Raw genomic sequence first — 15,260 nt, 5'->3', positions numbered from 1 at the left:
AGACTGACTCCTGGTGTGTTGTGGCCATTTCAGGGGGAAAGGGAGTGAGCATTGCTTTCCACAAGCATTTAGAGACTTAGTTAGCCTGCTGTGAGGGAGAAAGAGACTTTGCCAGGACTGCTAGTGCTCCTAATAAAAAGAACATTTAGTTAAATACAGAGAGCTTGTTGTGTTTGGGAGCCAGATCAGAACACCATCCCTTGACAAAAGCCCATTGTGGAGGAAGTGTAGACCATGGTCCAGGAATCCTAAATTCTTTTGGTAACACCAACCCTTTAGCCAGTGGTTCACTTCTAGAATCCTTTATTCTCTTACTGGATGTTGACCTTTTTTTGGCAGTACAGATGAAAAACTACTTGTGCACCTAACTCCTTAACTTTCTTGCCTAGCTGCTTGTAATCACTCAATATTGTTTTCAGGTCCATTTTTGTGTCATTCGTCCCTACATGTAGTAGTAGAAAGGGGTAATAATCTGTGGCTTTTATTATTTTGGTTAGGTTCTCAGCCACATCTTTGATTTTTGTTCTAAGTGATTTCTATGTTTCCGTAATATTAAAGTAGTATTAGTAATTGCAGCCATGCTATTTCTAATATATAGAATTTAAAAAGCTCTTGATGTCATTGCCGCTATAAACTGTGTACATAATTAAATATTCTGAAAATCTCCAGTTACCTCAAGAAGTGTAAACTATTATTTTTCCTAAATCCAAAATTATAATAGTGTACAAATCATTAACAATTTAGCAAATAAATTATCAGTTTATTTGATTTAAAATTATTTCATGGAGAATGGAAATATTCCTAAAATCATCATAATATATTTTTGAAAGTCCTCTAAGAAGAGAATATTTATCAGCAGGCAATTCTTGAAATTAAAGAGCTACAAATATGTAATTTGTTTAATAATAGTTGTTCATTTTATAGTACTATTTGGGTTTATTTGGGTTCAGATTTATATGATTTTACTGTAAGTAATGCATCTTGGTTCCTTTTATTCATAACTGACCTGGAAATCTATTCTAAATCCAGCATGTTTAGCATAAATTGGTAACAGATTTTAACTTAACTCAACGGTTTATTTTGTACAAGTTTCTGAGTTGCTGCAGAAACTAAAATACCCGTTACTAGCTTTTGTGTCTTTGTATTGAAAGCTTTGGAAAGCATGTTGCTTCATAGCTACAAATAATTTATTCTCCTGTTTAAATTATTTTTTTAAGGGGAGATTCTACATTAATTGGATCATGCATAAATCTGTTTACAAGAAATATGACACAATTGTGTGTGGCTATCAGGATACTTGGATTTTTTTTTCCCTCCCTTTCTTTCTTTTTTCCTGTTTTTATATTTAATGTAAAGCTCTGTGTTTTACTCATATTTTGCAGTGCTTAAAGGGTGAGCTAAATGATATGCATCCAAAGGTAGATTCTGTTCGTGACCAGGCAGTTGACTTGATGACAAACCGTGGAGGTCACTGCAGGAAGGTAATAGAACCTAAACTGATAGAGCTCAACCAACGGTTTACAACAGTATCAGAAAGAATTAAACGTGAAAAGGTAAGAGAAATAGCCCTGCAAAGAGAGTTATATTCTTCAAAATGGAACATTTTAAATTAATAATTCTAGAAGGCAATTTTCCAAATAAAAATTAGCAAGAATAAGAGTTAGCTGCATCTCTGAGGGTTTTGTCTAAATGTGTGTGCTTATGTGTAATATTTATGGTGCTTCTATTCCAGGTACAATTTACCTCCTTAGTTACATCTTTTGCTATCTATTTAAAAATTAACTTAGTTAGAAAAGGCTGTGCATCTTTAGAATAAGGGAACATATGCTATTCAAAAGGCTTTAATGTATGTGAAAAAGCTGTTGTATGCCTTTTCTAAACTGCATGTTATTTTATAATAAACTTAGACTGATATTTCTATGCGGAAAATTGCTTATTAATTTCTTGCTGTTTTGTTTCTGTGATGTGATCAGTGTGTGCATATGAACGAGAAACTGTTGTTATTACAGGTTTTATTTACACAAGATTGCTAAACCATTCTGGGAAAATCCACCCTGTGGTGGTCTGACTTTGGGTTTTTGTTTTTTTTTTTGTTACTAGATAACTTACATTTCTTTTATTTCTTACATTTATTTAATTTCTTACATTTATTTAACCACATCTGCAAAGAACTAGTAGGATGGGTGTACCCCCCCTTTCTCTCCCTCCCTCACCCTCCCTCTTCTTCACATGGCCTTGGGAATAAATCAATAGCAAAGAAACAGAGAAAGAAAACCTGAGAGAGTAAGGAGGGAAAGAAAGCCTGGAGGGACAGCTATTTATCCTTTAAAAAGGCAAATGTAATAAAGAGATAGACAATTTCCCACGGAAATTAAAAATTATAGACCAATTTCTCTTCTCAACGTAGATTATAAACTATTCACATCAATTATAATGCAGAGATTGAAAGACCTAATCAAATACTATATACATCCTGATCAAAATGGTTTTATTCTTGGAAGACAAATTCATAACAATATAAGAACAATTATTGACACTCTGGAATTCTATGAGCAAAGATCGGAAAACCAGTTAGCTCTAATTTTCCTAGATGCGCAAAAAGCGTTTGATAATCTCAACTGGATATTTCTATTAGCACAATTAGAAAAGATGAAATTTGGAGAAAGATTTATAAAAATGATTAAAAAGATATACAACACCCAAACAGCAAAAATACAAATTAATGGAGATACAACTGAACAATTGGATATAAAGAAAGGAGTGAGACAAGGATGCCCATTATCTCCTATATTGTTTATATTAACATTGGAAATATTACTAGAAGAAATCAGGAAAGATACAGAAATAACTGGACTAAAAATAAAAAATCAAGAATATAAACTGCAAGCCTTTGCGGATGATTTTATTTATTTTATTTTATTTTTAAATTTATATACTGCCCTTCTCCCTGAGGACTCAGGGCGGTGTACAGCCAGAATTAAAAAACATGAAATACAAATATTAAAAACAATTAAAATATATATAAATTTGGCCCAAAATTAAAAATACAAACCAATTAAAACATTTAAAATTTCTTTTTAAGCCAGCCCGGCTTGCTGGAAAAAGTGGGTTTTAAGGGCATGGCGGAAGGCACTAAGGTCTTGGATTCTCCTTATCTCTGGGAGCAACTGATTCCAGAGGGTAGGTGCCCCCACAGAGAAGGCCCTCCTCCTGGGAGTCACCAGCCTACATTGATTGGCCTACATTGATTGGCTGATGGCACCCTGAGGAGGCCCTCTCTGTGGGAGCACACGGGATATAGTACTCATCTTAGATAAACCCATACAATCTGGACCAAAATTAATGATAAAAGTACAACAATATGGAGAAGTAGCGGGATTGAAAATTAATAAACAAAAAACTAAAATTTTAACAAAGAACCTTAACAAGTATCAAGAAGAAGAATTGGAAAATATATTAGGGATACAAACAGCAAAGAAAGTTAAATACTTAGGAGTATGGATTACAAACAAAATATCAACCTTGAAGGAAGACAATTATATTAAATTGGCTAAACAAATAGAAAAGGATTTGGAAAGATGTGCAAAACTCCAATTGTCTCTTTTAGGCAAAATTGCTACCATTAAAATGAATATTCTGCCAAGAGTGTTATACTTATTTAGGGTGATACCAGTAAACCCAGGAAGAACATATTTTAAAGATTTAGACAGAATGATATTAAAATTTATTTGGCAGGAAAAAAAAGCAAGAATCAAATTAAAACATCTACAAGACAAAAGAGAGAGAGGGGGAATAGGACTCCCTGATTGGCAGAGTTATTACAAAGCCTCAGCGTTAACATGGATAAAAGATTGGATCAAACTCAAAAACATAAGAACATTAATATTGGAAGGTTTTGACTTGACATGACTTGGCATGCATATCTTTGGGGAGAGAAAATTACAAAACAAGAACAATTTTGCAGACATAATGTAAGAGACAATTTGCTTAAAATATGGAATGAAATGAGAAAATATCACTATGATAGGATTCCTAGGTGGACTTCCATAATGGAAGCACATATTTATCCAAATACAATAGATACAAATAAATTAAAAACATATCAGGACATCTTAAATGAAGAAGGAAAACTAAAAACAAGAGAAGAATTGAGAATGCAAAATGTGGAAATAGAGTGGTGGTCATATTTGCAATTAAAATCCAGATATAATTCTGATATGGAAAAAACTGGAATTCAAATGGAACCTAATCAGTTGGATAAAATTTTATTAGGCCCCAATGAGAAATTAATAACCAAAATTTATAATTTTCTTTTGGAATATAAACTAGCAGAGGAAGTAGTTAAAGAGAATATGATCACATGGGCGACGAATTTTGGGTATGCAATAGAATTAAATAAGTGGGAAAATTGTGGAAAAGTATTAATAAATTAACATTATCTGTACCATACAAAGAAAATGCTTATAAATTGTTCTATAGGTGGCATCTACCACCGGTGCGAATTTCTAAAATGTTTCCCAGTACTTCTCCACTCTGTTGGAAATGTAAAGCGCATAAAGGGACATACTATCATATATGGTGGTCATGTCCCAAAGCTAAAAAATTCTGGAACAATATAAAAATGCAACTGGAACAAATAATAACTCAAAAGGTACCATTAAAACAAGAAACTTACTTATTAGGAATACCTACAAGCAAATATGAAAAAGAAATAATATATTTAATAACACACATTTTGACTGCAGCAAGAATTATATATACACAAAATTGGAAACAAGAAGAGGTCCCGACTCAAGAGAAATTAATATCCAAAATTATGGAATGCGCTGTGTCCATAGCGCTCGATGTAGATCTCAGCTGTGTCGAGGAATTGCGCTAGCTGGTCTGGATTGCCATCGAACTTCCCTCTGAAATGGGGTGGGTCCTCCCTTGCTGCCCTCTCCTCCCACTGCGGGACTCTGTAAGCCTGCCCTCAGTGCCGCTGGTCCTCTTCCTCATCTCTCCTTCTAGGGTGGGGAGGTGATGTCCTATCTAGGCTGTGTAAGGGGGGAACCCATGGATGCATCTTTGGGCTTCCTCTCCTTCTGCTATGGGAGGGGGGAGGGCTGTGCTTCAGTCTACGGCCTCTCGGTTCAGCAGACCAAACTGGCTCCCCCTTCTCCTTTGGCCTGCACGATAGTCCCTCCTCCCAAATGATGGCATGGTCAAATTTCTCCTTCAATTCATCTATGGGGCTTTCGAATGGCTTACCTGAAGCTTTTTGGTGCCTGGCTTGCTGCCAGTCCCATAGCCAGTCTGCCCTCCCCAATTCACTCAGGGGTTTCCCCTTCCCTTGTGCGTTCGGGAAGGGAAACTCAGCCTCTGCGGATTTTGGCAAAGCCCACCAATACTCATCTTTTTTTTTTCTTGGTTTGTGGCACAATCGTCTGACCTTGGCTGTCTTGCAGCTTCGCTGAAGGAGGGAGGGGTTGAGACTCCGTAGCATCCAAACTGGCTGGGATCAAGACTGGCTCTTTTCCAGTTGCCTTAATTAAACTCTCTTCAGACAGTTTGCTTTCCGCCATGATGTCCGGACTTCTTCTCCACTCACTCCATATATCTGGCAGGGAGCTGGAGATCTGGAGGTCAGCCAGTTTGGCTTGGAAAGGAGTGTTGGCTGTCTGTCAGGTTTCAAGGTCATCTCAAATAAATTGCATTTCAAACAAAGTCTTTGATGAAAAACTCCCATTTATTAAGCACGACATTCTAACTCCGACTCCATTGCAGCCAACACTAACTTCCAGACCCAAAACCCTCCCTTTCCGTTCCCCACTCCTCTGCACTCATTGGCCATCTTCCAAGTCACTCTGCCCCTAATCTACTGCTCCAGCTCAAAGGAATTTCCCCCCTCCCATCCCATCTCCTATGGGATATTATCTCCAGTGAAAATAAGTAGGTGAAAAGTCAAACGTCCCTTTCCAGATGCCTCCACTTCTCCTTCTTATGTCAGCACTAGAGTAAATGCAGCTTGAAGTGCTGACATCTAGCTCCTTCCCCGCAGCCCTGCCATGATTGCCTGCCTTCCACATGGACTTCTGCTTGCCTGCCTTCACAAGCTGGCCACCGGGACGCCAGGAAGGCAGCATGGAAGGCAGGCAAGCATGGTAGGACTGCGGGCCATGGATCGGTTCGGGGGCATGACCAACCAGCCATTGCTCCCGGTTCGGTGAACTAGCCTCAATCTCCGCTACCTACTCGCCCGAGCCAGTCCGAACCAGGAGCATTTCATTCTAGTCAGTAGAAAAGCATATCTGTATTTGTGAATAATGAAAAATATTCCTCATCAAATAAATCTGTTTAAAATTTAGAAAAATAAAACATCTTTGCAATAACTGTCCATTAGATTTTGTAAAACACTTGAGAATTTATCATGAATTATAACTACACACCTATATATTGGTTATATATGTTACTTTCCTGGTGGAAAAGAAGTAAAATCTAGCTATAGGACAGGAGATGATGAGTTTTGCCTTAGCCATGAAAGCTAGCTGGGTGACCTTGGGTCACTCTCTCTCAGTCTAACCCACTTTACAGGGTTGTTGTTATGGGGAAAATAGGAGGAGAGAGGTGTATTGGATATGTTTGCCATCTTGAGTTATTTGTAAAATTAATAAGGTGGGATATAAATAAATAGATGTATACACTATAATTTGTATAAACTAAGCTTTCTGCCAAAGTTTTTGAATCCTTCCCCCCCTCCCCTTTTCTTTGTTGAGGAAGTGGAGTAGAAGGTGAACCCAGATGATTCTTTTAAAAGTAATACAGTAAAATTCTTTGGATACTACTTTGATTAAGTTTCTGGGCATTTTCTTATTTCTAATAAAAACAGTTTAGAATTAAGGATAAATGTATATTTACAATTATTTTTTACAGAAAATTAATTTTGGAATGTTCTATTTCCATCTTGCCAAATTAGGAGTGTAGTGATTCATGTGGTTAGGATGCTAAGGTTGGAGGTTAGCAAGCCCACGTTCAAGACCTGAATGCTGCTGTGTGGCTGGTGAGCTCCTGTCATTCACTCCAGCTCCTTGACAGGGTCATGAAAGGAGCCCTCGGGGTGTCCCTTGAGCAACAGTAATGTCACCAGCTAATCCTTTCAACCCAGAAACGCCTTAAATGGTGTCTCTGACTCGAATGGAACTTTGTCAAATTGTGTTAGGAACTTGACTTTTTCCCCATTCTTATTAATTTAATATTAATTTAATATTAATGTGTAATACTTTGTTTTTTACTCATCTGTTATTTAATGGAGATAACTATTTCTGAGCTTTTTTATTTCAGTACACACATACATACACACACACACATAAAAACTTAACATATTTGCTTTATTGGTGTAGATACTGATAAATTATCAAATAAGTTCCCATTATTAACATGTTGTGGAAATTTGGCTTTTTATTACTTTGGTGTAGTTAATATGGCATATTGTCTGGCTAATTGCTTAATTATCTGGGTTGGTTTGGTTTGGTAACATAAAATAAGTAAGATTTATAAATACAAGCTGATCAGGTTCTACTTGTATTACTACATATATAGTAGTTTGTAAAATAAATGTATAGATAATTAATTTAGCAGTTGAAGGAAAGCATATATGCTTATGATATATATTCATAATAAAAATGTGAAGAAAAACTAATAAATGTCCATTCCTTTTCTCCTTTCCCATTTCCAACCTTTAAGCCCTTCATTTCTTTGAAGGAATTGGAGCAGTTTAACTTTGACATACGAAAATTGCTTGAACCACTGGAGGCTGAAATTCAGGAGGGAGTGAATCTGAAAGAAGAAGACTTCAATAAAGATATGGTAAATTGGTTGTGATAGAAGTTTGAATGAACTAGGAATGGAAAAGGAAAAATATTGGAGCAGAAATTAGGAACTTCTGCATTTGCATTTAACACCAGACAGTTCACAAACTTCAGTATTCTTAAATGTTATAAAACTGTATATGATATTTACATATGGCACAATTATATTTTAGCAATTATTTCAATGTTATAATAACAAGAATATATGATTGTTCTTTATAATTATCAGGAAACAGTTCTGGATTAGTGAAATATACTATTTGACATTTCAGAAAACACACCCACACCACACCCACACCTACATATACACAATCACATATACTTATAAATCTCTCAAATCCCTACAACTGTTGCCCATGTATTAGTAACTCAGGATTGCTTGCTGTTAGTAAAAATATTCCAAGGAGTCCATAATATGGCAGACTACTGTGCACCTCAGCCAGTCAAAGTATACATATAGGTATACATATAGACATATAGTATCAGCCTCATGATGCTTGCTTGCTTTCGACTGCCATTGTAATAGGAGGGGGGAGGTATTGTTGGTATTTGGGAGGGGGGCAAATGAGCTGATGGAGATGTCCACCACCAAAGACAGCAAAACCGATACCGACGATGAGCCCCTTGTAAGTCAGCATGGGGGCCCCATGACCATCCCAGTAGAACTAAGGGTGCCATCATCCGGTGCCCAGGGGAAGATGCTAGCCCTCTTAGATTCTGGATGTACTAGATGTGTCATTAGCCCTGAGGTGGTGGACAAACTGGGACTGAGACTAAAAGCACTGAAAGTGCCCATTGCATTCTGCCAATTGGATGGGTCAGTAGCTGGGGGGGGGCAGCCCACTTTGTGACCGAACTGGTTGAGTTGTGGATAGGGGACCACTTGAGAGGTCTTGAGTTTTATCGTAGCCCCAGGCATGGAATGTTCCTTCTTACTTGGACTGCCTTGGCTACGGAAATGGAACCCCCAGGTAAACTGGAGGAAGGGATGGTTACGCATCCATTCTGCCCTGCCAGGGAAAGAAGAGGGCAAACCTTTTTGCATGGCCAAAGCTGCGAAGGAGTTGGCAGCAGTGGCAAGCGAACACATTGCTGGGGAGGAAAATATCCCTAAGGAATATTGGGACCTCAGAGAGGCTTTCAGCGAGAAGGCGTTAGATGTACTCCCCCCCCCATTGTCCCACTGACTGTAACATAGAGATCCTCCCAGGGGTGAAGCTCCCTAAACCAAAGATCTATTCCATGACCCCCCGCTAGCTGGAGGATCTGCAGAACTTTATTGATAAAAACTTAAAATGGGGCTTCATCCAACTAGCGAGGCTGCGAGTGGCCACTCTGGTTTTGTTTTGGGCGAAGGATGGCTATCTTCATCTATGTGTGGATTATAAGAACCTCAATGTGATTTGCGTAGAAAATGTCTACCCATTGCCCCTCATGAAAGACATGCTAGCTCACCTGGCAAAGGGAAGATTTTCACTAAGCTGGATTTGACAGAAGCTTATTACAGAGTCTGAATTAAGGAGGGGGATGAATGGAAAACTGCTTTCAATTGCCCCTTGGGTTGCTTTCAATTTAGGGTGCTCCCTTTTGGGTTACAAGGGGCCCTGGCAGTGTTCATGCAATTAATTAATGAGGTATTACATGAGCATCTTTACAAGGGGGTTTTGGTCTACTTAGATGACATTCCTATTTACATGGAGACCATGGACGAATACTTGAAACTGGTGTGGTCAGTTCTGAAAAAACTCAGAGCGGGTGAGTTGTATGCTAATTTATCAAAATGTGAATCCCATCAGAGTAAGATTGACTATTTGGGCTACCGCATATCTCATGAGGGAATAGAAATGGATCTGGAAAAAGTCTGGGTGGTCCTGGAGTGGGCACCCCCCCACACCTGCAAGCAGCTATAAAGTTTCTTGGGCTTTGCTAACTTTTATCAACAGTTTATTCCAATGTTTGCCCAGATTGCCTTACCCATTACCAACCTCCTGAAAACAAAGGGGGAAGCCAAGCCAAAGCCTAGTAGGCCACTTGAGTGGACCATGGAATGTCAGGCCATGTTTGAGAAATTGAAGCAACTGTTTGCTGCTGAGCCTGTCCTAAAACACCCTGACATGGAAGACCCTTTCATCATCCAAGCTGATGCAAGTGATTTGGCCGTCGGAGCGGTGCTCCTTCAAGCTAATGCTGATGGATTTCTACAACCCTGCACCTACACCTCCCGCAAATTGTCTGAGACTGAACGGAGATGGGCTATTTGGGAGAAGGAGGCTTTTTCTGTCTGCTGGGCCTTGTTAACCTGGAAACATTTCCTCGAAGGGGCAAAACACTTGTTTGAGGTATGGACTGACCATAAGAACTTAGAAGCCCTAAAAAGCCCTCAGAAATTGTTGCCCAAACAAGTCCGGTGGGCACAACACTTCAATCGCTTCAATTTCTCCCTGTGCTACCTACCAGGAGGAAAGAACTTTATGGCTGATGCCCTCTTGAGACTGCTTCAATACAATAGCGCATGACAGAAGGTGATTTGTCCGGTTATCCCATCGAAACAGCTGGCCACTCCTGTTGTTACCAGAGCCCAGACGAGAGGAGAACTGGACCTACCCACCAGTTTAAGTGAGCAGTTAAAAGAAGCACTTAAAATTGATGACTGGTTCACCTCCCACAGCAATGAGTGTACTGTTCATGATGGTCTCGCATGGATGGGGGCTAAATTGTATGTCCTGGCCAGTCTGAGCGGGGCAGTGTTACAACAATCCCATGATGCAAAAGTGGCTGGACATTTTGGGTTTGTTAAGACTCTACATTTGGTCAAACAACAATTTTGGTGGCCTTCCCTAAAGAAGGATATAGAGGCATATGTTGCTAGCTGCCCGTTGTGTTCTTTGGCAAAGAGACCACCTGGGAACCCGCCCGGGTTACTCCAGAATGTGGCCAGACCGGGGGCTCCTTGGAAGGAGATATCCATGGATTTTATTGTAGAACTACCCAAAAGTAGTGGAAATACAGTCATTTGGGTGATTATGGACTTGTTCTCCAAACAAGTGCATTTTGTACCCTGTTCCAAGATTCCCTCAGCAAAGACCCTGGCTAAACTGTTTATTCAACATGTCTATAGTTTACATGGTGTTCCCGAACAAATAATTTCTGATAGAGGGGTTCAATTCACCTCCCATTTCTGGAGGGAGTTCCTGAGGTTGTTAGACTCCGCCTAAGAGCTAAGCTCCACCCACCATCCTCAAGACCAATGGGGCTTGTGAGAGGACTAATTCGGTGTTGGAACAATACCTCAGATGTTATGTAAATTACCAGCATGATAACTGGGCCGACTTACTACTGTTTGCAGAGGTGGCCTATAGTAACTCCATACACAGCAGTACTGGGTTTACACCATTCAAAGTGGTGTCAGGTCAGGACTTTGTACCTATCCTGGGGTTACTGCAGGAAAAACCTCAAATTCCATCCTTGACAGATTGGATCGAACAGCTTCAGGTTACCTGGCCTGTAGCTCGTAAGGTGTTAGATGAGGCTCATAGAGCCCATAAGAAACAGGCTGATAAGAAACAGGCTATGCCAAAAGTCTACCAAGTAGGGGATAGGGTTTTCCTCTCCACTAAGTACTTAAAAACTACCCAAAAGTTGAAAAAACTTGGCCCTAAATATGTGGGACCTTTTCCCATTGTGTGAATCATAAACCCGGTCTCAGTACAGTTAGAGCTACCAAAAACCCTCCGGAGAATTCACCTGGTGTTCCATGTTAGTTTGCTGAAACCTGTACATACCTCCTCAATTTGGCCAGATCCCCCCCCCCCCGCTCCAGTTTAACTTCTCATTGAAGGGGAACAACATTTCAACATTTCTGAAATCCTTGATTCCAGAAATCATAGAGGTAGAGTACAGTACTTGGTGGCTTGGAAACATTTCACTTCCTCTCAATCCGAATGGGTGAATGAGTGAGATGTTAGAGCTCCAAAACGTTTACAATCTTTTCACAGTAAATATCCTGATAAGCCTTAAAGCTTGGGATTTATAATGATTACAGGTATGATGGATTTTAACCATTTACTCATTTGGTTCTGCTCTGTCTATTTCAATTTGTTTTCTTTTTTAGGACTAATGACTCTTCTGCAGGAGGGCCAAATGTCAGCCTCATGATGCTTGCTTGCTTCCAGCTGCCATAGTAATGGGAGGGGGGAGGTATTGTTGGTATTTGGAAGGGGGGGAAGTGAGCTGGTGGAGAGGTCTTGGAAAAGAGAGGAAAACTCTCACCATCTTCTTAGCAGCTGTGGAGAGAGCTGATAGCTGTCAAGGTCAACCATCCCGGCATACCAGAAGGATGGGGCCGCCTGAAGAAGTACCTCATATGACACTTCAGGGAGATGTGGATTGGACATTCATCCCAGGTCCTGGGGGGGGAGGGATTTGGGGATGCTTTCAATATGTAATTTTCGCGCCTATTGCCTCAGACTTTGCTTTTCTTTTGCTGCATTCAGTTCATGCTCAGTAAAAGTATCTTTCTTTACAAACATGGAGTGGGGATTTTCCTTTCTTGAATTTTGAGCAGAGGCGCACCCGACATATAGGTATACAAATATACATATAGACTTATTTTCTTACATATGATTTAACACACAGTTACACACAGTTTGCTCCACCAATCTCTGCTTGCAGGATGAGTATAAGTATAAAATTTTCCTTCATGATAATTCCTCTGTTGTTTTTAATTTGACCTAATAAAAGCACCAGTCAGGAGAAGAGTATGTATATTAATTGGCTGAGGAGAAAATACTTCATTTGCCCATGTTATGAACTCATTTTCCTGGCAGAATATATTCTATTTTGTACAGCATAAGTTTTTATTTATAGATTTATCATGCAGGTATTATGAAACTTTTTATTTCTAGTATTCCTCAGTTTAAAGAACAGTATCCTGAAAGGCAAGCTCAGCCTACCAGCATACCTTTTGCAGAGCTATCCTTTCAAAGTAGCAACCTCCAAAATAGATTTGCATGAGGGGCAATATGGATGCCTAAAACCTTTTCAGACAATTTAGGCACATTTTATAACTTTTCATGTCTCTTGCAATAGCGCTGGAATGTGTATTATGAATGTTAAAAGGCTTGGAGATCTGCACATTACAAAAATGTATACAGTAGATCCTAATCTATAGTCTAATTTTGTTTATAGTGTGTTGATAATATTAAGTAATTTTGTTAAATTATTATTTTGCCATTGTACCATTATTTTCAAGATCCAGAAACAGTCTGAGATTGACCAACCCTCAATTACATAAATGTCATTACCATTTTTTATCTGTCTCTATCTCTATCTCTATCTCTGTCATCTCTATTTCTAATATCGCTATCTTTCTATCCTTAGAGTGACAGTCATGAGGGCACTATAAAAGAATTGCTTCAACGTGGAGATATGCTTCACCAAATGATCAAGGATGAACAGAAAAGAGAAGAAATAAAAAAGAAACAGCATTTGTTGCAAAACAGACATAATTCTCTCAAGGTAGATTTTACAACCTTTTCAGTTCTGGATTAAGTTCTAAATGTTGCATATGAAGTCAGAAATTATGAAGTTATGAAGACCCTAAACTTTTATAATTAATTATGTTTCCTAAGAGTAGGCACACAAGGCAGTAAGTAGGACAGCAAATTGGTATTTTCCTTTTATTTCGGCCTTTCATTTTTATTTTCATGTCTTCAAATATACTCTAGAAAAAGGGCAGAGAAGAGCAACTAGGATGATTAGGGGACTGGAAACTAAAACATATGAAGAACGGTTACAGGAACTGGGCATGGCTACGTTGGTGGGATTCAAATAATTTAACAATCTGTTCTCTGCCCTAATGACAGCTGAGTAGGTGTGGCTGGGTGGTCATATGACTGGGTGGGCATGGTCAATAACTCAACACCACTAATGTCAAGGGCACTTCACCTCGCCTGGCCTCTCATGACCATGGGGATGCTGTAACAGTTGTAAGTGTGAAAAATGGCCATAAGTCACTTTTTTCAGTGCCATTTTGACTTTGAATGGTTATTAAATGAATTGTTGTAAGTCAAGGATTACCTGTACAAAAATACAAAAAGCTTCTTTGCTTGCAAAAAGCTGCCCCAAATACCAATCATTAGATTAGAAATGGGGGAATATACACTGAAGATGAATGATAGCCACAGCCATCATGGAAACCTAAATCATTCTGTCTGAATACCTTCCTTTTCATCAGCAATACCTGCAAGCTGGAGTTACAAATCAGGCAGGGTGCCAGAGCACCTTGAGTAATTAAAATAGTTAAAATGTAACTATGATTATCAGCAGCCAATTCTTGCTCATAAAGTAAAACCCTTTAGCAGAGAGGTCATTTAAGCTCTCCAGAAAGTGGGTGGGCACACACTTGGGCTACAAAATGCTGAGCTAAAGAGACAAATTAACAAATTATATAGGGGACCCAGGTTCAAGCCTACCACACATATCAGGATCACAATAAAATTAGTACAAGCCACAGAGATCTAAATAAACTTCAAGCCTGGTGCCATATTACTAAGCCTTATTATCATGAGAGAAAACTAAAACAAATTGGAGGATCCACACCCCTACCTCCTTTTTTTAAAAAAAAAAAATCTTACTTTCAGTGAGCAATCATGTGCCTTGGCCACTCCAAAGCAATGCAAGAGACTCCTGTCCCAAAGGTGCTTTTTTAAGAGGCAACTGGACTTTCTGGAAACCAAGAAAGTCTAGTTGCTGCTTGAAAAAAGCACCTTTGGGACAACCATGACCTGGATGACTGAAGAATCCTGTGCTCAGTGAATGGACAAAGCACCCTTTCCCACCCAGGAGAAACAATCTTCAGATTTATTTATTTATTTTATTTTATTTATTTATTAGATTTATATTGCTGCCTATTCACCTATGTTGACTCAAGGTGGCTTACAGAATATAAAAAAACACATTTAAAAAACAGTAAAACTCAGGCGGTGACATCACGCGGTGTGGGCGAGGGAGAGTTTGGCAGCTCCCGTAAACCCAGCTAATCCTTGTATAGGAGCCTCATAAGGGCAGTTCCAGATCTGGAGAGTCCGAAACATTAAAGGGGAAGGTTTCAAGCTTCAGTGCGAGTGTCCTGGAGAGTGAAACCGGACCCCTTAAATCCAGCAGGGAAACATCTGCCTGTCAGGCAAATCGAAAGTGATGGCAACCGCCTCAGAGAGGAAGTAAGGAGTGATTACAGCTACAGCGATCGGAGGTGGAGGAGAGAAGAAGAGAAAATTAGTGAGATGGCAAAAAAAAAATAAACTTGGTGTTGAAAAGAGAGTCGCGGAGAGTATTTAAAAAGGCAACTAAGGAGAAGGGCGCTCAGCAGGAGACGATCGAAAGAAGAAAACAACATAACGGAAATAGTGAGTT

The 15,260-nt window shown here is 39.2% G+C and overlaps 1 protein-coding gene across 7 annotated transcripts in view; it reads left to right on the top strand.

The window, feature by feature from the left end:
- The window catches only part of DMD (dystrophin), a 2,096,968-nt gene that overhangs the window by 1,041,043 nt on the left and 1,040,665 nt on the right, over window positions 1–15,260 (top strand). For all 7 annotated transcript variants that reach the window (XM_070944209.1, XM_070944203.1, XM_070944204.1 and 4 more), the window contains exons 36-38: window positions 1,383–1,553; window positions 7,723–7,845; window positions 13,227–13,364. In XM_070944209.1, coding sequence (XP_070800310.1) covers window positions 1,383–1,553; window positions 7,723–7,845; window positions 13,227–13,364 — 432 coding nt within the window. The remainder of the gene's footprint in view (window positions 1–1,382; window positions 1,554–7,722; window positions 7,846–13,226; window positions 13,365–15,260) is intronic.

Source organism: Pituophis catenifer, unplaced genomic scaffold (genome assembly GCF_029215685.1).
Source record: "Pituophis catenifer annectens isolate HBS135680 unplaced genomic scaffold, rPitCat1.0.hap2 SCAF_4, whole genome shotgun sequence".
NCBI lineage: Eukaryota > Metazoa > Chordata > Lepidosauria > Squamata > Colubridae > Pituophis > Pituophis catenifer.
The sequence above is the reverse complement of the archived record's forward strand: the minus strand, read 5'-3'. Positions and strand labels throughout refer to the sequence as shown.